Here is a 24076-nt window from a genome sequence, read left to right as displayed (position 1 = left end):
ACTATTTATTGGACACCTACTATGTGCTGGTGTTGTATTTTGCATGCCCTATTTCTAATCCACAAACAATCTTGTAAATGAGGTATTATTATGGCGATTTTACAGATGAGAAAACTGCGGCTCAAAGAGGCTAAAACACTAATAGGAGGTCCCAAGACTAGTAAAAGTTCTGGGGCCATGTTTCAAACACAGGCTTGCTTGACTCCCAAGCCAAGGTTTCTCCTATTACTTTCTAAGCTACCCTGAGGGTATACTCTCATATCTTTCTCAAGGTGGTTACATTCCCAACTTCTTTAGGACTGGATGACAGCAATATTATAATTTCTTAAAAGGCCTCTGTCTTTCTTTACAATGTGATAAAATTTGTATTAATTCAAATAAAAGAAAAGTGGTTTCACAAGATACACTAACAGGTGATACGCCAACTAGCACCCACAATTTCAACTTCATTCAACCCAGTCACAAATACAAAAGTGAAAAATATCCATTAACACCAAAAATAGCTGCTGCTCAACTTTTACAATACAGCCATGTAAGCATAACACCTCAAGCCTTTACTTAAAACTACACTGATTCTTCTAGTATGTGTAATTACGAAAGCTTCTTGGCATATAAATTCCCAAGGCACATAGGATTGGAAGAAACAAACCGGAAGACAAATAAGGAAAGTTGGTAGAGGCAATTCCAAAGACAGTGATTAGCTCCATGTAGAGGGCAGGAACAACAGCAACCTCAGAAAAAGTGACAAAGTAATTATCCACTACAATAATATTAACAATTATAATATCGTATTGGGAAATCTTTGTTATATTTTGTATTCCTTGTTTAAGTGGGGAGCGCAAAATATACTTTCAAAAGAATTTCATCAGAATGGGTAATTGTATTTCTGTGTTTTAATTCTTGAATGGTTAGACTGGAAGAGCCATTATGTAGAGCATTTTAGTCTCAACAATGCCACAAGGTCACTGATCTCCATGTACCTGCATTACGGGCATTAGTGATAGTATTTATGCAGGATAACAAGGGAGTCACATATCACACCAATTTAACTTTGAAAAGATCTTTACAACAAGAAGCATATCAGTTTTAGAAAAATTAGTAGCACACTTACAGCACGGTGGAAACCCTGAAGATTAGGAATAAGGACAGGATATCGAATTCCTGGATATTGACGAATGCCCTTCATCACTTCAGTGTGATCTGCCATCTTAAACACATAATAGTTATATAGAGATATGGGACTTGGAATATTCTATCAAGCATGTTTTTAGTTTTTCAGGAGGTTATAATAATACAGGTAATTATATTCTATCAATTCCTGTTTGAAATAGCAAAACCATGCCAGATAAGTAGTTCTCAATGTCATAAATACATAATAACTAGATCTGGGTGTAACGTCCTCACATAACAGGATCTGGATAAGTGACTGATTACAGGCAGTCAGGAATTCTGAACTCTGGTGTTTTCACTTGACTGATCTTTATTCTCTTCCTTTCATTTTATGGTCAAGACTCCAATACCCCTGATAGTGGGAAGAGTTTGAAAGGCCATAGGCTGTACATTTACCTTCCACATGAAAATTTTACATCCAAATAATTTTTAACGTATGAAATTTTACAATATTTAGCAAAGCGTAAATTACACATGTCCATTAGAAGAATTTAACAAGGCTGAGACCCTAGTATATTATTGGTTTTAGTTAGTAACAGTCATAATGCTTTACGTAGTTCTACCCTTGAGTTACTATTTGTTCTTATAACGTGAACAAATAAATACAATGGAGCACACAGCAGGAAACTCATCCTACAAAGACTTTATTTTGTATATTTTCTATGAATCTATTAAAAAAAAGCCAACTTTGAATTAAAATATCAAATTTACCAGTTTGCTATAAAGTCTATAATTTAGCCTCCTAGAGCAATAACTGATGATCAAATCTCATAATCATCACATAGAGAAATTACCATTGACATAACCATGAGCTTTGCATAGTGAAGAATAATAAATTATGGCATGAATAATGAATATAAGGAATAATATATAAACAATGAAAAGTATACGAAATTAACGTGGAGAAAGCTGTAAAAACATGCACCAAACCAAACTTTGTATCTTCAGTATGGGAACGGTTGAGGGAAGACTTGTTTTTTCTCTATGTACCTTGACTTGTTAAAATAAGCATGTATTGTTTTTAATTTAAAAGGAAATAAAAGTAAATTAGAGTATAAATGCTTTTATTAGCATAGCTACACATTTTTTTTAAAATGTGAAATGTTACAATATTTACTCTTACTGGTCCATTGGTCTTATTGACTCTGAGTTAAATGCCAGTAGAATTCAATTTAATACTTTCAATGATTATTATTTGGAATAATTAAATGAATTTTTTAATACATTTTAAATTTAAAATTAAATATCAAAGATGCAAAAAAGCACTTCCCACTGACTGCCATCATGCCTTGTTGACATTTAAGCTTTCATGTTTCATTCAATCCAAACACATTTAATTCTGTCTAAAATTTCATTCTTGCTCACTTATTTCTTAGAGATCACAGTCACCATTGCCCACCCCATAGCTGCATCCTTCACAAAGACCATCCACCACAGACATCTACGATGCATAAAAGCCAAAGCTTATTTTATTCTAAGCCTATTTCACTTTAACCCAGAGGTTTATTGAACATTAACTGTGTCCAAAGCCCTATGCTAGGACCTGTGGGAAATATAAACACTGGAAAGTAACGTCCTTGCACTGAGTAATTTGCAATATAGTTGGGGAGATCAAAGAGATGCACTAGGAAAGTTAACAATTCAAAAAAATATACTGGTTGTGAACAAGAGCACAGTTTATAAGAGTTCAGCATGGGGAAAGGTTGGCAGGGCCTATACTAATCTAGGAAAGTTTAAAAGAGTATATGGGATAAGAACTACAGTCCCTAATATGACATAATGACAATTTTTTTAAATGGCCACAGCAGTATTTTCAATCCCACGTGTTCTTCCAAAACCTCACCGATCTCCATCAAGAAATGGATGCTATTTATCATCCACTTGAACCTAGGCAGGCTTGTGATTGCTCCAACCAATAGAGCATAGCAAAAATAATGCCACGTGAATTATGAGGCTAGCTTGTGAAAAAGGATAGAGCTTCTATATGGCTTTCTCCTTGGGGGAAGCCACTATGGGAAAGTCAGCTGATCTGCTCTGAGAAAAACTAGCTCCTGCACAACAGCCACAGGAAGAGGCCCACATGGAGAGCCCCATGTGAAGAGGAGGTGAGCCCCCAGTCAACAGTCAACACTAATCCTAATCCTAACCTTAACCCTAACCGTAACCCTAACCCTAACCCTTAAACTTGTGATTGAAGGAGCTCCAGATGATTCAGCCTGAGGCCCCAGACTTTGTGTACCAGAGACAACTTTGCTCCTGTACCCTATTCAAATTCTGACCCTAAGATTTGATGAGCATGGCAAATGTTTATTGACACCACTAAATTATCAGATAGGGCTTCCCTGGTGACGCAGTGGTTGAGAATCTGCCTGCCAATGCAGGGGACACGGGTTCGAGCCCTGGTTTGGGAAGATCCCACATGCCGCGGAGCAGCTGGGCCCGTGAACCACAACTACTGAGCCTGCGCGTCTGGAGCCTGTGCTCCGCAACAAGAGAGGCTGCGACAGTGAGAGGCCTGCGCACCGCGATGAAGAGTGGCCCCCGCTTGCCGCAACTGGAGAAAGCCCTCGCACAGAAACAAAGACCCAACACAGCCAAAAATAAATAAATAAATAAATAAATAATTTAAAAAAATTCTCAGATAATTCATTACAAAGCCATAAAGGCTGAAACACTGAAAAATCAATAGGGTTGGAAAAGAGGAAGAGGTGGGTGTAGCAGTAGGAATACACTATCCGGCTAGAAAAGATTATTGGTAAACAATCAAGAAATAGATTATAAATTAAGACAGGGGGCCACACACTGTGATGTGTCTTGAGTTAGGTTCACATTATTCTAAAAATTCAGGATTTATTGTGAAGACAATAGAAAGCCATGAAGAGTGGGTGCTGAATTAGCAAGGGAAGACTGGGATAGATGCAGTATTTTAGAAAGATTAACTTGGGAGAGGCGCAGAGGGCAGTCAAGAGAAAAGAGAGGCAATTCTCAGGTAATGGTGAGGATGCAGCCTGTGACAAGTTCCACTGCAGAGAAATGACACTGGGAATAGAACTACCAGAGAAAACTTAATAGGACACAGTGGCTGGTAGTATAAGGAAGGTGACTTTACTCAAAAATGTAATCCTCACTCTTTTATAACTTCTTTTTAAAATAGTTAACATTTATGCAGATTTCAACACAGTTCTTGATTCTATATCACGAGTTTAGCCTTTGTGTCTGAGGCTAGAGTGTGAGCTCTGTCTCTCTGTCTCTGTCTCTCTGTGTCTCTCTCTCTCACACACATGTTACATGCAAACATGCACTCACAAATTATCATAAAAAAATTAGAGCACTTATTCCTAATTTCAATCAGGAAGACAAGTAAAGTTACTGCTAGTTTTAGGACATTGTAATGAAATCTAAAACACTCTTACTAGAGAATAATGTTCATTGATATTACTAATACTCATGTCTAACTAAACACAGTAAGTTTATTTATGAGGCACATTTACATTAACATGATAACAGAAATCAATAAAGAGTGCTTCTCAAACCAATATGCAGTTAGAGAATAAGGTATGGCAGTGTATCACAGCATGAAGGAGACAAGACAAATTTTAATCTTCAAGAAATATAGGTCATATTAACCTGTAAGTGATTATTTCACTCTATATGTAGTTTAACAAAAATCTTGAATCATTATGTAGAAATTTATGTAATTAAACTATGACTTAATAGATATTTCAATCAGCAGAACTAGAAAATAAGCAGAGATGACAGTAATCAAATTCCCAGATCATGAAAGCTAAACTTTGATAATCATTGAAGATATCTTAATGAAATTATGATAAATACATTAATTAGAATCCAACAAATCAGAACATTTTCCTTTTTAAAAACAACCACACTATAATGAGGTCATTCAAGACATAATAATATTCTGTCTAAATTTGGTCAATAAAGACAATTATGTAAAGAGCTTTAGGAAATCATGATAGGATGTAATTTTATTACAGTGAATAAAATAGAGCAGGTTTCAATTAAAGGTATAAAATCCTTGCTTTACTTTATTTTTTTACTCAGAGAGTTTATATTATACTTCAATCTTGATGTTATTTTAATGTCTAAAGTTTAACTATTAGTCAAACAATAATAGAACTATTCCTTTACAGTACTATTTTGACATCTTAACAAAATCTGTCTACATCTGGTTTGAATTAACATATTTTTAAGATTTTGCTGTAACTTTTCGTTTAAGATCATAAAAATTCCCATTATTTGGTTAGTAACAGGATTTGCCATCATCTGGCCACGGTGTGTGAATGGCCATGCCTACCTAGCCAATCAAACAGGCTATACCATGGTGAATCAATTGTTCTAGGTATACAAATTTTGATATGGATTCAAATAGTCACAATAATTGTGCAACAATTTGCAAGCATCTTAAAGATATGCAAAAATCACAAAAATTAGAATGTAATTTTTAGAGCTTTTATTTAGAGCTTTTATTTTACTTGCTACTAACTCTATCATGGGGTGATTATATTTGGACACACCACATTACACATATTTAGACATTTTACTAATACTTTGTCATCTGAATACAATAATCTCTCCTAAATATTTATGCTTTCAATGTGTTCTCCAGACAACAGCAATGGCGAAAATATAGTTTAAGCATTGTTAAGTGCTCATTAGAATTCCCTGAGATTATTGGAATTTCAAAATAATGCATATGAGTATATATTTTACAAATAGACTATAAAATTTGTCATTGGTGGATACAAAAGCTAATTTTAAAATATCGTGAGACCTTAAAATGCCCTTCAATGTTTGGATATTGAATATTGACTCATTTCAACATTTTATACACTTATAATATATCTAACATTTCGGCATTAAAAAATGAAGCAGAGGTAGTCCATATAATATAACACACAGGCTAGTGGTGGGAAATGTGTGTGTATGTGTGTGTGTGTACATACCAAAAATGCAAAATAATACAAATGCCATGTGATCTGAAGTTCTATGAAGCAGGTAAGGAAGTATTTTTCTTTGCAACCTAAAGTAGAATAATGACAAATATTTAAGCTAACCCTTATCTAGGCCAAATGTAAATAACTCAGGGGCCTGTTTTTTAAAGGAGCAAAATATTCATAGAGTTTAATGGAGCAAGACTATTCATAAAGTATGATATTATTAAAAAATAGTCATAAAGCACAAGTATTCATATATTATATATGCAAATATAATTTCTATGACAAATTATACTCTAGTATACTATAAAAAGAAAGGGTTTAATAAGCCCAAACTTAAAACATAATTGTTTATTAAAATTCTCCACATAATTATGGAGTGAGATATTCTATAGAAATTCATTTTTAAATTCATACCCTTCTTTCATTTTCAAGTCCAATGAAATGAAAAGTAAAAGTATCTATTACCCTTTACCTCTCTTCTGAATAACAGTTGATAGAGAAAACAGAATATTCACTGAGTAAATTTTGTTCAGTTCCAACTGAATATATGTTGTGTGAGATGTTCATTTAGAATCTAATCACTGATGAACATTTTTTTTCCTTTTCCCAGAACAAGTATAATTACAAAGATATCACATTGTACAGGTCATTAAGTTCCAGAGGTGCGTTTACTATAAATTTTTTATGTGAAAGTCTCACACACGTGTATGACACATAAAACTTTTACCTTTATTATTTTAACTCAGTAAGAGTGAGTCAATAAGGAGAATGCAAACTTCCTGAGAGGAGCTGAGTTGTTTTGCATCACCAAAGAAATTATTCAATACATCATGGTGGCTCTGGTGAGGCAACTGTATTGTGTGATGGAGTAGAATTACTCAGAGTTGAAGTTAGCACTGTTTTTAAATGGCAAATGTGTTTAGAGTAGAATCTAAAATCCATGTAAGTAGAATCTAAAATCCATGTAATGTAAAATCCAGGTAAGATACTCCATCTTTACAGCAATATCTTTAAAGTTGTATAACTTGACCACCTCTTTTACCACTGGATCTTGCAACCTAAATATAAAACTCTGCTTTGTTTCCTCTTCTCTCTGCCTTGGTCCAGTCAATATGACCAAGTCAAGCATCATCAATGGGCGAGCTTTACCCACTTTTCCTTCCTTCCCTCCACTCACCTGCTAAAGTGCTCAAATTACTTCCCTCTCTTGCCATCTAACAAGAGTCCTTCTCCTGATTCTTTCCCATGATGTATGAAGGAGAAGGAGGAAGGTGAGAAGTGGTAGGAAAAAGAGAACAAGATAGCCAGAAAAATTTAAGTAATCTAGAGAGTCATGATGTTGGAGAGGGACAGGATGGGTTTGGGAGCTTTGTTTTGGTGGCAAGATTATTTTACTGCTCTGGAGCAGTGAAGAAGTGTGAGAAGAGAAGACAAAAGGACAATTACACAAAGTGTTGCTCAAATCTAATCTATAGAGTGAGTCTCCTGTAATGGTCTTCAAGTAATGCACATAAAGATGGGAAGACCATTTAATTCATTTAGGTTGCCATATTATATTTCTTTTTAAAAAATATTTTATTTTATATTGGAGTATAGTTGATTTACAATGTTGTGTTAGTTTCAAGTGTAAAGCAAAGTGATTCAGTTATACATATACATATATCTATTCTTTTACAAATCCTTTTCCCATTTAGGTTATTACAGAATATTGAGTATAGTTCCCTGTGCTACACAGTAGATCCTTGTTGATTATCTATTTTATATATAGTAGTGTGTATATGTTAACCCCAAACTCCTAATTTTCCTTATGTGTAAATCCAGGCACAGACTTTGCTACTTGGGAGAATTCACAATGCTGTGGTCTCCAAGAATATTGGTGTAAATATTCTCATATATTTAATATCTATAAAATATATTATATAACATAAAATAGAGTACTCAACTGTACCTCCTACTAAAAGTGTCACTCTAGAGTTAAGCCAAGAGTCCTGTGATATGTGGCACCAGAGGTATGTAAATATTTGAGGAAAAACAAGTTTCAAAATATACAGAGCCAGAAGCTAGTCTACAGAAAATTGTTCCAAACATCACATCTGTAAAACTGTAAGTGAATGAATCAGTTGGCATCAATGTCAAATTAAATGGAAGTCCTTTCTTATCAGAAATATATTCAATATACAGTATATACAATTATAAATAAAGTGTTCATATTTTTGCTTTTATTTTTTATGAAAATCACATAGAATAGAATATATATATCAAAATTCTTCACTGGGAAGGACAAAAAACTACAGTAATTCTTCTAAAACAATATATCTGTGTATAAGGTTACACATCACAAAGTATTAGATTGCATCTTAGCATGACATTACAAATAATGAATTATTAAACTGAAATACACCCTCCTAACCTCTCAATAATAAAAAAAAAAATCTTGATCAATGGTGCAAGAGAAAAGACAGTCTTTCTTAATGAGATATCATTCCTTCTTTTTTCAGCTAGTCAATTTATGTCATCCTCCAATATTCACAATATTCAACTCAAAAACTCCTTTTATAAGACATTCTCAACAACCAGCTTGATTTCCACATCTGTTTACCGCCATAGTTCTCTGTGTGTGTATATCTATCCATCTATCTATCTATCTATCTATCTATCTATCTATCTATCTATCTATTTATAGTTACTCTTATCAAATTTTGTATAATTTATACTGATTTATGTAACTTTCTCCCTAACTAAATTATTAGCTCCTTGAAGACTTCACTCAAAAGAGACATTTAATAAAGCTTGTCGAATTGAACTGAAATCTCTCCTCCTTGCCCTTTATTCTAGTTTGCATTCAATTTGAGTTCAATCCACTTTGAATCATGATTCTTTTTCTCCACTAATTCTAAGATTTTATTATTAATAATGATGGTTACAATGATAAAAGCAAACATTTACTTTATGCTGGTCTACATGGCAGGTCTCTATGTGTTGAGTCCTTTACGTGCATTATCTCTTCAAACATTTTTAACCACCCAATGAGAGGGACAGTTTCTGTAGAAGAAGAAGTAGACAGAGATGGAAAGGATGAGGAGAATCACCCAGTGAGTGGGGGAGGGGGAACGGGACCCAGGTTTGTCTGACTGTAAAGCACACTCTCTAATTCCTCTTTGTTAAGCACATCCTCCATACTGTCTAAATATCTTCTCTCTCCTCATCTTAGTCATTGGTCAAGATTTTTTGCACCACAATATCAAGGGAAGAATTCCTAGAAAGATCCCACCCTCAGGCTGAACAGTTTTGAGAGTATGTGTTTTCATCAAACCCATTGTCTCCCAAACTGGATTGATCATCAAAACTATTTAAGGTTCTTCTAAAAAAAACAAAAAACAAAAAAAAAAAAAAAAACCAGATTCCTTGGGCTCATCAGTACAGATTCTATTCTGTTCAGCTGAAGGACCCAGGAATCTGTTGTTCCTAAAACTTCTCAGGAGATGTCAGACATCAACAAATCTGGGGATCGTGGTTTCAGTCACAAAGGCCACCAGTTAGGCTGGAGGGAGGTCAAATCAATGCATCCAAGCCCACCCATACCTGCTTCAAGATGGGACACCTCATTTTATTTTTATTCAGAGATGAATCCAGATTTTGTGGATCTGAAATTATTGCTATTTGGAAGGGAGCCTTTAAAAAAAAAAAAAAAAAACTCAAAAATCTCTAACTTTTGTAACTTTTATTGAAACACATGACCAGGTGAGCACATTGCTAGGGCCCCATCCAGGGTCTTGGGAGGAAACTATACAAATATTTTGTGGTAATTTTCCTGTCTGTATTGTATATTGAGGTTCTAAATAAAGTTTCATCCAGGGTGAAAAAAGTTCCATTGATTAAAAAAAAATAATAACATTTCGGAGACTCCAAGCCTGTTTGAAATTTCCTACCTCACTCTTAGTCATATCATCAAGATAGTTAAGAATCTATCTGAAATAAAGATCCATGGTGTCTACAGTATTTCTTTTCCTTACCATTTGAGTTCAGTTTGGCATGTCTTATTCTTGGTATATCCATAATATTTCTGGATATATTTATTTTTATAAAGTCTCTGCTAAATAAACCATCTTAAATTTTGCCAGGAAATAGATTTATCCTCATGAACCTATAACCTCACTAATACACTGTGCTGAATAGTTTTTTTTTTAAAATATATTTGAAGGATTTTTTTTACCCCACCGTCACCCAGGACAGCATTCAGATCTCTTCAAAATGAGCAGACAATATCAGAAGGTGTTTGCATACTATCTCCACTGGCTAGATGATATCTCCCTTATGGTAATACTTTTCCTTATGCAGCAGGAAGGATGGATACAGGACGTGTTATTTCTTCAACACATGCCACAGATTACTATACAAATGTAAATAATGTGGTTTCAGAACCTATAACTCAAAACTCAATTTGAGCAGTAACTCCTCTTAAAGGTAACACATTCGTAAATTCAGCCATGAGAACACAAAATGGGACTAAGCACCCTTCCTGACAGCCATAAGTGAAAACGCTCTACCCAGCCATGAATAGCTTATAGCCTGGGTACTCTAACCCTGTCTCATTCACAGACTCTTTCCACAAACCCCATATATCTTAACCTCAGTAGCACAGAGGAAATCTTGGTCTGCTTGAAGAAGTAAGACAGTTTTAATAAATCACAGTCTTACAATAATAAACACAGGAAATCTCTGGAAAATTGAACATCTAGTTTTGTTGTCTTTTTTTCTACCCAGTACCCTGTCTTGGCTGCCACTGCTAAAATGGTCTGACACCATACTCACAAAACTTCTTAAGTCCAGAAGCCTAAAAACTAATTTGGGCTGGTGTATAATTTCCTGTGCTTCCTTATTTAACATTACCTTTGTGTTCTAAGGGCCTCTGTACCACCCTCTATGGGAAGGAATGCGCAGGCTTCTCAGGAGTGACCCAAGCAAGTAGCATACATGACCCACACTCTTTTACTGTGAAACCTGCAAGCCATTTTCATCATAATCTATTAATGTCTACAAATATTCATTTTTAAATTATAAAATAAACCCAATCTCCCCAATGGATTTGTGGGTTATACACTGGGAGACCAATGTTCCAGACAGAGAAACCAGAGTCATCTTATTCAATAACGTTTCCCGTTTCCTAAGGCAAACATAACAAATATGCATTTGTGATTCTTTGTTCGGGTCAATGCCTTTGGTGACCACCATCCTGGTCGTCCCATGTCAAAACAATCATGTTCCCAACATGACTCTGAAGTAGGGGCAAGAAGTCTCAAAGCTCCCAGTATAATTTTCTTTCCATTCAACTGTGTTGCCTCTCATATATCATGCCTTTGCGTTTGTTAATAACACTGTCAACAGTGTTATTTCTCATGCATGGGAGCAGAAGTGACTTTTAAAATATTGTGTCTAATTGTATTCATTCTCAATGACTGTAAATGGACTTTCCCCTCTATACTTACACTTCCTTCTGGAAGCCCCCCTGCCCACAGTGGAGAGCTGCGCTGGTGAGCAGAGGGGAAGCTTGGGAGGTTTGAGGCAGACCATCTCACTGGCAATAAGAGAGCGCTGTAGCAAAAAAGTTCTTGTTATGCTGGCAAGCAATGCAGTCACAATAGCCTCCTGTAAGATCTAACTGAAATGATTTGACATCATATGGCTCTGAAGAGCTCTGTCTGGCTAAGCAGTACAGAAGACAAAACTTGAAAAGCCTGGACAGACAACCTCTTAAAGATAAACTGTTTAACATATTTGGATTCCTAGGTTCTATTTTATGACAGCTCATTTACAGATATTCACGTGATTTTATAACCCTATTATATGAGTCATTTTTTTTTTTTTAGTGATTTCATTCTCATTACCCATTTTAACTTTACAATTGGGTCATTATACAGATATTGCTATCAACCACACATTATTCAATTTTTGAGTCCAAAAAAGAATTCAATGCAGTGTTTAACAGAGACACAATAAAAGCAGTGAATGGGTGAATAAATGAATGGAAAGAATCCAAGGCATAAAGGATGAAAATACTTTGCCAAATCATATCAGAAATAAGAGAGTCAGGTCTCAGATTTTCTGTCAGAAAATGTGTATGTTGTTATTTCTAACCAGATACAATGATGTCACTGAAAGCTCAGGAAACCTACAACCAGGAGGACTTGTGAAGAAATAACTATTTTGGGATTACTAAGAAATATGTTTCTTACTATATACTATAAGCTGAATTCAATACATGATGCATCAGTCTTGACTAAGAACAGTGTTAAAATTTCTTGATAGTCCCACATCACAGCAGTACAAGGTCTGGAGTAAGTAATATTAACGCTCTCAAGTTGTTAGTGTGAATTTGCTTCAATATGTTGATATTTCAAAGAGTACTTAATTTAGTTTATAAAGCAAACAGGAATGTGAGTGCCTAGAACAATTAAAGCAGCTCAGTTATAACCTCTGAACTTTTGCCTTTACAAATTTGAAGTTATCCAAGATATTTATAAAATGAACAGCATTCTTCAAAAGAATGTCCTATACATTGACAATGAACAAATAGCTAAAATTCATAGATGTTACAAAATACTCTGTTATTCTAAAAATATAATTCCAATCAGCCTTTAATTTGATAAATTGGGTATTCAGGATAAATGAGTTTGGATAAAAATTTTTAAGTATAAGAATGTAAATGTTTTATATTTACTCTAAGTGAACAAATTATACATTTGTATTCCTTTTATTTTATCAAATATGGAAGAAGTGAAATGTTAGCATATATATGTCTCATTAATGTGTCAGTTTGAAATATAAAACTAACCTATTGCTTAATATTATTTTTGGAATGTAATGTTACTTCTAGCATTCAGATTTATCTAATTTCCTATGTTTACTATTCCATATGACTCCTAGAGAACTTTCCAGCAATTTAACCAGGCAATATTAGATCAGTGTGCATGTAGTGTGTGTGTGTGTCTGTCTGTCTGTGTGTATATCTAAAAATTAGGAAAAAATACTTTATTTTTATTTTAAAAAATTAACTGGAATCATAATTCTTTATAAACATATCAACAAAACATGTCTTTTAAAACCATAATCAATTTAAAAATAATTAGTATATGCTTCATTTTCAGTGTTCAACGTACAAGGATCGTGAATTCTTAAAAACAAGTGATGCCTGGCATACTTAAAACTTATGATTGAAACAGTCCACGTTTAATCTTAACACTTTAAACTTTAAACCTGGTTTTCACTAATGGCTGTGATTCTTCCCGTGAGAGTCATAACCGTGGCACCCAGGAAATACTTTAGTTCCTTGGAGTCTGGTCCACAGGACAAACTCTGCTTCTCTTAAAGTGGATTGCATGTTAAGTGGCTTAGTCAGGAGTTATATTAATGGAATTAGTTTATAGTAAAATAAGATTGACAAACTAATCAGCATAATGCAGAAAATGCCATTAAAAAGTTAGAATCAAGTCTTTCTGTGCCAAACTGTACTCTATTCAGCTTTTATGCAATTGTATCATATGCGCGACCTTTCAAACTGTCGCTGCATACTGATAATTCATGGTCCAATTTTAATATAATTTTAATCAGATATAAAAATGGAATTTTCATATGATCAAAATGCCTTTAAAAGTTTCTTTCTTTCATGGGTAAACTTAGAGAAAATTTGATAAACAATATAATTGAATAAAAAGTGAGATAAAGTATTTTATTTGAACATTTTTGGTACATTTCATAAATCTAAGAACCAAAAAAACCAAATTTTTAGTCAAAAGGTAATTGATCAGATTAAGCAATTAGAAAAGCAGTGCATGCTGAACATAGTAAATCTTTGAGTAGAATCATAGTTTTTGGCTTCATAAGGAAAAAAGTCTAAAAAAATATTGAATTATACCCTACGATGTGAAAAAAAATAAGAAAATCTAACCAGTAGAATTGTGACATTATTGTTTTTCATTATAAGCTTTGCTTTTTGCTTTGCACACAGAAGTGAAATTACATCTTAGGTCGAGAATAAGTTACTGTTGAATGCCAAGTAATATGTACAGTGCTAGCAACTCATTTTTTTTCCAATTTTGTTCCAAAGTATAACCTTAAACAAGTTCAAAAAAAAAAAAAATGTAGTGCTCACAATCCTAATAAAAAGAAGAAAACATTTTCATATTTCCATGTTCTTTTCTGAGAGAGACAAAGATGTTTTAAAAATCCGTGACTATGCTTTAGGCAATTTGCATGCCCTCTGTGATAACAGTAGCAATGACATAATTGAAGGATGGAACCACTCTAAAATATTGCATTTCAGGTTAATCACTCAAATAACAGCCTGACTCCCATGTGAGGCAACACAATTGTATATAGGGAGTGGATAGGAGTCAGGTAAACATTAGCAGCCCTGAGAGTACTAAAATATCTATTATTTTTTTTTTGGAATTTGGGGGTTTCACAATGCAGAACCCGCTTTTCTACCAGCTGTATTTATTCTTTAATTATCAGTAAGAAAAAGCACATGTAGAACTAGATTAATTACTAGATCATTTTAAAAGACATAAGTGTCACAGATTAGAAAAATGGCTCCAATGATATCTCCCCACCCATGTGCTCCTCTACAACACCCCTCCCCAGTCTAGAGGTGGCATGGATCCCCTCCCTTTGAAACTGGGTGGCTTTGTAACTACATCAACTAATATGGTATGGAAAAGTGATGCTGGAAAATTTATAAGGCTTGGCTATAAAAGGCATACCATGTTTGCTTGTCTCTTGGAACACTCACCTTTGCAACTCTAAATCACAATGTGATATCCAAACTAGCCTATCTGGATGAAAGGACTCCTGTAACCCCACGAAATGGGAACTGCGGTCTTGTAAATTTCACCAGGCTCCTCTCTGGGCCGATGGCAGAGGGCAACTCCTATGGGATATAGGGGATGAGACTCGCAGAAGATGAAACTACCCTGCCAAGGACACTGTGCCTTATAAGCAAAAGAATTCCAGGGCTCTCCCCAAAAGCTCTCCACACCAGTTCTTCCACTTTCTCTCTCCTTCAATCACGCTCACACACACACACACACACACTCAACATCTCTGCCAAATTACCCCCTTCCTTGCCTCTTCACACACCCATCCCCCTCAAAAAGAGCAGAACAAGTAAAAGAAGCCAGGGGCGCTCAGGAGTAGAAGCTACAGCCTCCTGCACCTCATCCATGTAAATCTAAATCTTAAACTTCAATCCAGTAAATGTGTTTTCATTACCAATAAAGCATTAATTGCATCACCACTAAAAGGAGGGCGGGGAAAAGTTTACACATTCCTTCCTGCTTACACTGTGCTTGGGCCATATTTTTTAGTGTTAGACTGATCGGTAAATAATTTTTACAGCCTTTTATGTATATTTCTTTCTACTTTACAGAGAAAATCTATTTCTGCCCCTTGCTGATGTGGCCAGACTTGCGACCCACCCATTCCAACAGTTAAAAGTTAATGAAATGGAGAGCAAATATTTACAACTGAGACTTTGTATACGACAGACATAAACATACAGTGTCTTTTAATTTTCATGTATTCTTATTTTTAAATAAATGATATTCACTTTAATCACTCATGTGAATGAATGTGTTTAAAACCAAATGGTTACATTAAAGATAATGGAAAACTCTAGTTCACCTTCAAAAATTATTGTATTTATAATGATTTTAAAGGCTCATTACTGAGAGCCACATTCCAAAGTTGCAGTAAACCCATCGAGTTTTTACAAACACATTTTCTTTCTACTCTTACTGCTGTTCGCTCCACTGAAGTAAGGGGCTATGTGGACTCATTTCAAATGTCCTTAGATTATACGTCACTCTAAGGAAACCCTTTTTCCAGATAAGTTGTAAAGAACATATATTTTTTAATGGCAAGTATTTTATCATCTCTGGCTATTTAGATTATAGGTGTGGGATCCTGTTTTATATGACACCCTGCTACTGTGGAACTTTTCTTTCAGCTGCTTTAGTTAGAAAAGCTGTTGCCAAACAAAACAGTAGGAGGGAAGCTGTAAAAACATTTTAAAATGCTAAAAAAAGAAATAAGTGAGCAAGCAGCAATCTAAACATAAACTGGAGGGCTCTTCCCATGACCCACGTTTAAGGGAAAGAAACAGAAGAAGATGCAGAGAATTAACAAAATACCAATTTCGAGCCACATTCAGGATCTTTAGAAGGATTAGAAATTATTCAGAAAATTACATGTAAGCTGGTGCACTAAAATCGTTCTGTCGCAAATCTCAGACATTATTTTGAGCTAGACAAGCCTGGTGTCATGACATTTTCTCAAAAAATGAGAGGTCATAGAACCTGGAAAATAATACGTATATGTATAACTGAATCACTTTGCTGTCCACCTAAAAATAATACAACGTTGTAAATCAACAGTACTTCAATAAAAAATAATTTTTTTTTTTTAAATGAGAGGTTATAATATAAAAGTTCAAATTACCATTATGAGTTAGTTGTGTTGATTTAAGGCCTTTTTCATTAGCATCAGAACAATGAAATCGGCAGTTACATAATGAGATGACCTCCAACCACAGCAATAGAAAAGGCTCACTCAGGCAAGCTCAGTGAAATCTATAATCCAAACACCACTATAGAAAATCAAATTGTAAAAAATGGGATGCTCTCAAGACTGCTCTTTGAAAAACCCTTGATGTGCTATGTAATATGTGACCAGTATAACTTTGGAAGTTCAATCTGATATTATCTTTGATCCAGGCACACTGCTCTTTTACAAATATGTGATTTATTTAAAACACTCCTTTTTCTTTCTTTTTTTTTTTTTTTTTTTTTTGACTTGGAATGCATGTAACCAGATGAGTATTAAAAGTGAACTATATAACATATTCCTTAGTATTTGAAGGATGAGTACCTTTATTTATTTATTTATTTTTCTGAGCCAATATTTAAACTAAACACATACTTCAATCTTTAAGAAAAAGGGTGTTTATCCCAGAGAAGGTAACTGAGTTGCATGGAACCTGGAATAAGTCAGTCAGTTGTCTGTCGGTCAGGCATACGCTCAGATAACACTGATGAGCCTGGTTGGAGCCAGGTGCCCTGGACTCTGGGCATCCACAGACAGGGACTCATTCATGGGCTTTATTGCCCTAAACCCTCCCAGGCTGCAGGCTTCATTGCTGGGATTCCCAAGGTTCAAGGAGGTTAAGTCACTTACTCCAGCTCCAGACAGAGTGTAGACAGAACACAGAACAGAGGTACCTCTGCCCTGCCACAGCTGTCCTCACGAGCTTGTGGGGAATTCCGTCATTTATTCGATAATACTTTGAGCCTAAGCCGAGTTCATTACATCTCAATGGGTTAAGTCAATGAATCATGTTATTTTATAGTCCCATCATATGTACCTACTTCCTGTGAGGCCAGAAGGCATTTTCCTGTTACTGCTCACAGAGGGACGCCTTCCCTTTGTTTTGTCCCTTTTTTCTTTTAAGTAGCTGTTCAAGGAGAAGAGTGGCTCTCTGCAAGGGGCTCTAGTATCGTCCTTCTAAACGTCCCGGGGTGTGTCCTAGATGAGACTGAAGAATAATCCATCAAACAATTCCAGTATTGTGGAATAAGAGAATTTCCTGAGCATCACTGTGGTCAAGAGGCGTATTTTGTAGGCAGCTTCACAAAACCATTGGGAAATAAAAGTATCTTGAAAAGGACTAGGAAAATATAAAATCTGAAATATAACTTTTGTTGGTAATCATTAATGTTACCTGTCCTCCTTCCTAAACTTTACTCTGAAATTACACCAGCGTATCCAGTTTCTCTCCAACAATAATCAAATACGTGAAAAGAGCATTAACTAAATCAAATAAAGAGGCAATGTCATGAAGACTTAAAGATGATAAAGGGTCTCACGTGACAGCTAGTAAAATAATAATAGCTCACATTTTACAAAATGACAAGTCAAGGAAATATGTCTAGTCTCATCAAGCTGTTTGTGTCTTCCTAAGGAATATATTTGTGGCCTTCATAACACAAGACCAAATACGTGATCAAAAAGTAAGAGTCACTTATCCATGCCAGAGAATTGAGCCATGTTATTATGGTTTCGGGCTGATGGATTCATTATTCATTTCACGATATTTATTGAGCACCTACTTACTGCACCAAGCACTGGGGATACAAATGATGAACAAGAGAGACACGGTCACTACCTCCATAACTCTCAGAGTCTGGGAAGCAGATCATCAGACAACATTTATAAAAAATATATAGGATTATATACAGTGGCAACTGGGATGAAGAAAAGTGACTGTTTTGAGGAGAAATCAAAGTAACCCTGATATTTGAATACTGACTCTGTGAAAAGTGATGTATTGCTAATACTATTAATCCTTTTGTGGTTTCTGTTGTTTCCAACACCTTGTAATTAAAAGGGCTTTAATGTTTTAAGCTTTCTTACACCATCTTGCTATAACTGCAGGTCAGTGTAGAAACTGAGATGTATATAAATGAATATAGATAAAGCACTGTATAGCTACAGAGGCAGGATGTAAGTAGGAATAAGAGGCAGTTTGGTTTGCCAGGAGCTTCTGCAAAAGGAAGTAGGGCCAGGTAAAGAGACCTTGAACCCCAGGCCAGGTTTCCAGACTTTTTCAACAGGGGGAAGGAAGGTTCTAAAGAACTGAGGATGTGAGTTTGAGGAGGCTAGTATTTCTGGGAGATTATCTTAGAAGCAATAGGCAAAATACATAAGGAAGGGAGAAACAGTGCTTAGGAATATCATTTAAGGGACTATCTCAATAATTAGTCCATAAGGGTATGGATTACTAATACATCCATGGGATTGAAAAGAAGAGACTCAGGTATAGGCTTTACTGAGGAGGAAGAATTTTTGTAACTGACCAGTAACTGGTCAGTAACTGACCAGATATAAAAGACTTCTGAGAATTCAAATCCAAGATTCCCTAAAGAACAGTTAGGCTATGAGCATAAAGTAGGATCAACAATGATGAGTCTGACTTTGAACCTGCTGAGTTTCAGGTGCTAATGGCACGTCCAGCTGAAACTTATCAGAGAGGGCAGGACTGGAAATATAGATTTGTCATCCTCTCAGAAGCAACTTTTGATTTTGGAAGGGTTTGCAAAGAGGAAAGCACAGGCAAAGAAACTTACTAAAGAATCTCAAGGGAACCTTAAACTTGGTGGTGGGGAAATGATGTCAGGGGTGACAAAAAGAGCAATGGAGGGGGACAAGTGAAGGAGGATTATAGAGGAAACCAAGGGAATCAGATGAAGAAGTAATCAGTGAAGTTGTGCTGGGCAGAGACTGAAAGATCCAAGGAATGAGAACAGGGTCCAAGGAATCCAGGGATCCAGGGAATGAGAATTGGATTGGGAAGGGAGTTGGGGGGGGCGGTCACTGCTAATTATTAATCACGTTTCAAACATCAGGGCCAAGTCTCAGAAGTGATGATTGCTGCCATATGCCAGACAACTCTGGATAAGGCTCTATCCTCTTCAAGAGAAGATTCTGGATGACTATCTTTGCCTTGTCTTTGATGAATACGTATATTTTCATCAATATATATGAATATATATAACCCTCTAGCAAATATAAGCATTAAAAAAAGAGAGCATATCTACATTTCTCACTTCTTAAAATAGGATTATAATGGAGAAGGTATCAGGCAACACTCAGCATTACTTCCTTCTAACAGACAAAAAAGATAAATCACCTGGAGATACTCAGATCACTCATAAAGTCAGTAAAATGGTAAATGGAGGACAGGACCCTAAACTGCTATTAAGAGTCTTAGCCTCTACTCACTATATCAGACCATACACTCTTGAAGGTTTAGGATGGAGTTCCAAATAACTTTTTAACAACTAAGTCCAAATAACTTTTTAGGACTTAATTTATATATTTCATTAAAGAGGTTATTCTTTAATTGTATCTTAATGCATGGGCTAATAATTACTAATTTGCTATGCTCTTACAAAATATATCAGGTTAATGTCACAATGTATATCACACTGTTCACTAAATCTTGCCAATGTTAAATTAAGAATCTAGTTAAGGAATTATGGATTTGCATACCTGTGGTATCCATCGGGAAGACACAAAGCTTGTCACTTCTATTACAGGCAAGCCAGTTTGGGAAAGTTGATTGATAAATTCAATTTTTATATCTGTGGGAACTATAATCTAAGAAAACATTAAGAATTATAAGTAATTTGCATAAATTATTTATTGAAGCATAAATAGAAAATTAATTCCTAACTGAAAGCAAATACTATTTAAGATTTATAAATTCAAGTAGCAACTAAGAACAAATGTAATCATCTAATATATGAAATCTGTGTCTTTAGACTCAATAAATATTTAGATTTAGCAGTTTTAAAAAACTGTGTAAAATTAATATCAAGTTACCTTTTCATTCTGCAATCCATCTCTAGGTCCAACTTCTACTATTTTAACATATTCAGGGAGTCCAGATGGCTGGGATGATTCCTAAAATGAAAAATACAAGGCAAGAAAAAGAGATAACAGATCATCAAACTTGTTTATTTGAAAAGTCAAACAATTTCACTTTGTTGGATTAAGTTCTCACCCTGGAAAGTTAAGAAAGGTAAGAAATCGATATAATGATATAATCCAAATACCAAGTTTATGTTATTAGTAACATGAGGTCATTTTTTTTTACAACCCAGTGATATTCAGTCTAATTATGATTAAAATCCAAAAGATGAATTTCAAAGATAAAACTGCTGAGAAGGTGACTTACTCGATCTAAAGAGACAATCTGCTGAGTAATTCTATGCGTGATGATAAACATACCATTGTTAGAGTTCATTAAAAAATTAGATCTTTGTATTAACACACTTCTACCAGGCACAGTCATCCAGATGTCATACCCTGAACTTGCCAAGTGTGAATTCAGTTTTCTGGCCTGTGTCAGAGAATAAGATGTGTTGTTTATTTCTTGTCTGTGTCACACAGCACTACCAGCACCTAAACGCAGCTTCCTAAAGGACAAACTCCCCACAGGAGGACCTAATCCTTGATATTCCCCTCTGTTCCTAAACTAAGTATTATGCTCACGTCATGTTTAGAAGGACACTAGTTTGAAACAGGAAAAATTGAAACTGACTTTCTCAACTTCATATTGCAGTTAAAATTGGCAGTAGGCTACATCTTTCCAGACTGGACAAACATAACCTCCTGGTATCTCTGAGCTTTAAGTGTGGGTACTCAATCATCAAGGTCTTCTAATGGATAGCTGATGGAACTGACCCAGATCAACATGACCTGTACTTCAAAGTTATTTTTTTGTCTTGCCTTTCATAAAGGATGATGACTCTGGGCTGACCAATTTACATTGTCTCACTCTGTCCTTGTAACAATCATGGGCATACACTGATGAAGTGGCTATTTTGGATGCACAGCCCAGTTTGTTTCCATCACACAGCACAATGCTCCCTGACCCTTCTAGGGTCCATAGCTGTTACCTGGTTTTATTAGCATTCTGTGCTAATTAACTCAGCAAAGGAACCCAGATGATCCCTGTTACAATGTTTACATACCACCCTCCACAATTTCCATGAAATCAGGCAGTTCAATAAGCAAAAATTAACTGAGAAGGAAAAGAATTCTCATCTCTGCATCTCCTGAGCAGGCTGTGATGCATGCAGTTGGGAGGGTGGAGGTTTGAGCGAGGACACATGGGGTCCCTCAGCTTTAGGCTCAGTTTTGGATGAAAATCATGAAATCATGCCTTATTTGCAGGGTGGCCATCATTTCAACCAGGCAATAAAGGAGACGGATGGCATGGGAAGGCAGAGTAAAGAAGAGACGCTCACTCCTCTTTCTTATTACCTCCAGTCCTAAAACTGCAGGGATGAAAAAACAAAAACAAAACTAGGCAATCTTAAAGCCATGTGGTCTCATTATCGCTGATTGTTTCCTGAAACTCATTTTCAACAGCAATTAGCTTGGAGTATACATGGATGAAGAATACTTCTTTATTAAACAGCAGTGTTTAACCCCCAAAAAAGGAACATAGTGTTTTTTAAGGTAATAACAATATGCTGAGTACAATTAAAGAGCTTGGGACCTTCCTTTGCATCGCTGTTATAGCTGGCAGAAGTAACAATCTGAAGAAATTAAAGTGTAATCTCCCACTAATTATAGCCATTTAAGTCAAAGCAGAATATGTGCTTACTTGATATTATTTTACATTTCTTCTTGAATCTAACACTCCCATTTTGTCTTCTAGTCATGGGTCTGTATTCCTTCTATCTGAATACCCAAGAAATCAGAAGAAAGTTATAATGTGTTCAGTAAGTTCAAAGAGTAACAAGTTTCCCTTTAAACAGCATATAAATAAATATATAAACAAAGTCAATACATACTTGTTGAGTATGTGTGATGTGAGAGCCCTATCTTGGTATTTTCAGTGTCATTCTGGGCATTACTATCTCTGTATTGACATTTCTAAGCAACTTCAGCTTTACATAAATAATGCAATGCCTACTGAGCAAATCCACCTAAATGTTGTACAAGCACATAGAATTCAATGATGCAAAACTGATCTCATGATTTCCCTGCCTCATTCCTCTCCTCAGATATTCTCCCACCACCTACTATCTGATTCCATCTCTCTTACCACTTATATCTAATTGGTACCTAATTGGTATCTTTATTACTGGTCCTATTTTGGCATATACCCAACACCCAACACTTAGCTTGCACTTAATAATTGTTTGTTGATTGTATTAGTGAATCTCTTTTGTCACTGGCTTTATTTAAATCGTCATCCTTTTCTACTCAGTCTATTGTTGTAGCTTCCTAAGTATTCTCCCTAATTTTGTTTTTCCATGATTAAAATGCTTCAGAATCTACCAGTCACCTTTGGAGAGATCTATCAACCTAAAGTAAAAGATGATTCACGACTAGCCTCTCACCTTCTACCACACTCTACTTCATGCATCCTGTGATTTTAGTCATGCTAAAGTCATGTCCTGCTCACTTTCACGACTGTTAGACATGAAGTTACTACTGGTTGGAAATAGCTTCTATCTGCGGGTAAAACTTTCCACCAAAACCATTTCTCATCTTCACAGACACAGGACTGGACCTCATTTCTCCCCTAAGAGTTACATTTGAACAAGTTCCAGTTGATGGAACATGAACGTGAATGCTATGTACCGCTTTTAGGCTTGGCCCATGAAAATATCCCATGCACATGCCTCCATGCTCTTTCCCCTCCAGCCAGCTTGATGCAGATGAGTATGGCAGACCTGGAAGCTGATAAAGACAGAAAAAAAAAAAAAAAAATTGAAGGAACCTATAGCAGAATCACTGCTTTAATAAGTATTCCATGCCTATAAGAAACAATTATTTTGTCCCTTAGAGAGATGAAAATAAATGTCAACTCTTTTACACCATTGAGGGTATAGGTATATCTTTTATAGCTCCTAATTGTGAAAAATGATGAAGGGTCTGAAATTTTACCTTACTTTCAAGCTAACAAGTGAGCCTGCCATGGATGCTGGTGGAAGGCACAAGACTCATTGGTCAGAGAAGGAAAAAATGGCTTATCACTCACAGCAACAGCAGTAGCTAGAAAATCAGGATTTGTGCTGGTTCCCCAAGCCCCAAATCCCAGGAAAAAAAGAGAACCATACAATGCTTGCCCAGACAATGGGTTGCATTACAGAAAAGGAACCCCAAGCACAGGGACCTTGCACCTTTGCTAATGGGCAGTATGCATATCGTTCCTTGGTGACAGAGGTGGACACTGTGTTTATCATGCTTGACCATGAGTATGCCTGCCTTTGATCTGAGAGAAAGACACTTCCCCTTGGCTCCAGAAGGAGACACTAGTTCTATCATTCAAAACTATTTTGCATTAAAAAAATCCTTGAAAAGAGAGTCTGGAA

General features: G+C 35.5%; 1 protein-coding gene across 4 annotated transcripts in view; it reads right to left on the bottom strand.

Annotated features, from left to right (window-relative positions):
• The window catches only part of HMGCLL1 (3-hydroxy-3-methylglutaryl-CoA lyase like 1), a 140171-nt gene that overhangs the window by 72095 nt on the left and 44000 nt on the right, over positions 1-24076 (bottom strand). For 2 of the 4 annotated variants that reach the window (XM_068558157.1, XM_068558158.1), the window contains 3 exons: positions 20565-20645; positions 20232-20339; positions 1112-1207 (listed from right to left, as the gene is read on the bottom strand). In XM_068558157.1, coding sequence (XP_068414258.1) covers positions 1112-1207; positions 20232-20339; positions 20565-20645 — 285 coding nt within the window. The remainder of the gene's footprint in view (positions 1-1111; positions 1208-20231; positions 20340-20564; positions 20646-24076) is intronic. The other 2 variants (XM_068558159.1, XM_068558160.1) reach the window with 1 other exon arrangement.

Source organism: Eschrichtius robustus, chromosome 12 (assembly GCF_028021215.1).
Source record: "Eschrichtius robustus isolate mEscRob2 chromosome 12, mEscRob2.pri, whole genome shotgun sequence".
Taxonomy (NCBI): domain Eukaryota; kingdom Metazoa; phylum Chordata; class Mammalia; order Artiodactyla; family Eschrichtiidae; genus Eschrichtius; species Eschrichtius robustus.
Note: the sequence above shows the minus strand (reverse complement) of the source record. Positions and strands in the feature narration are given on the sequence as shown.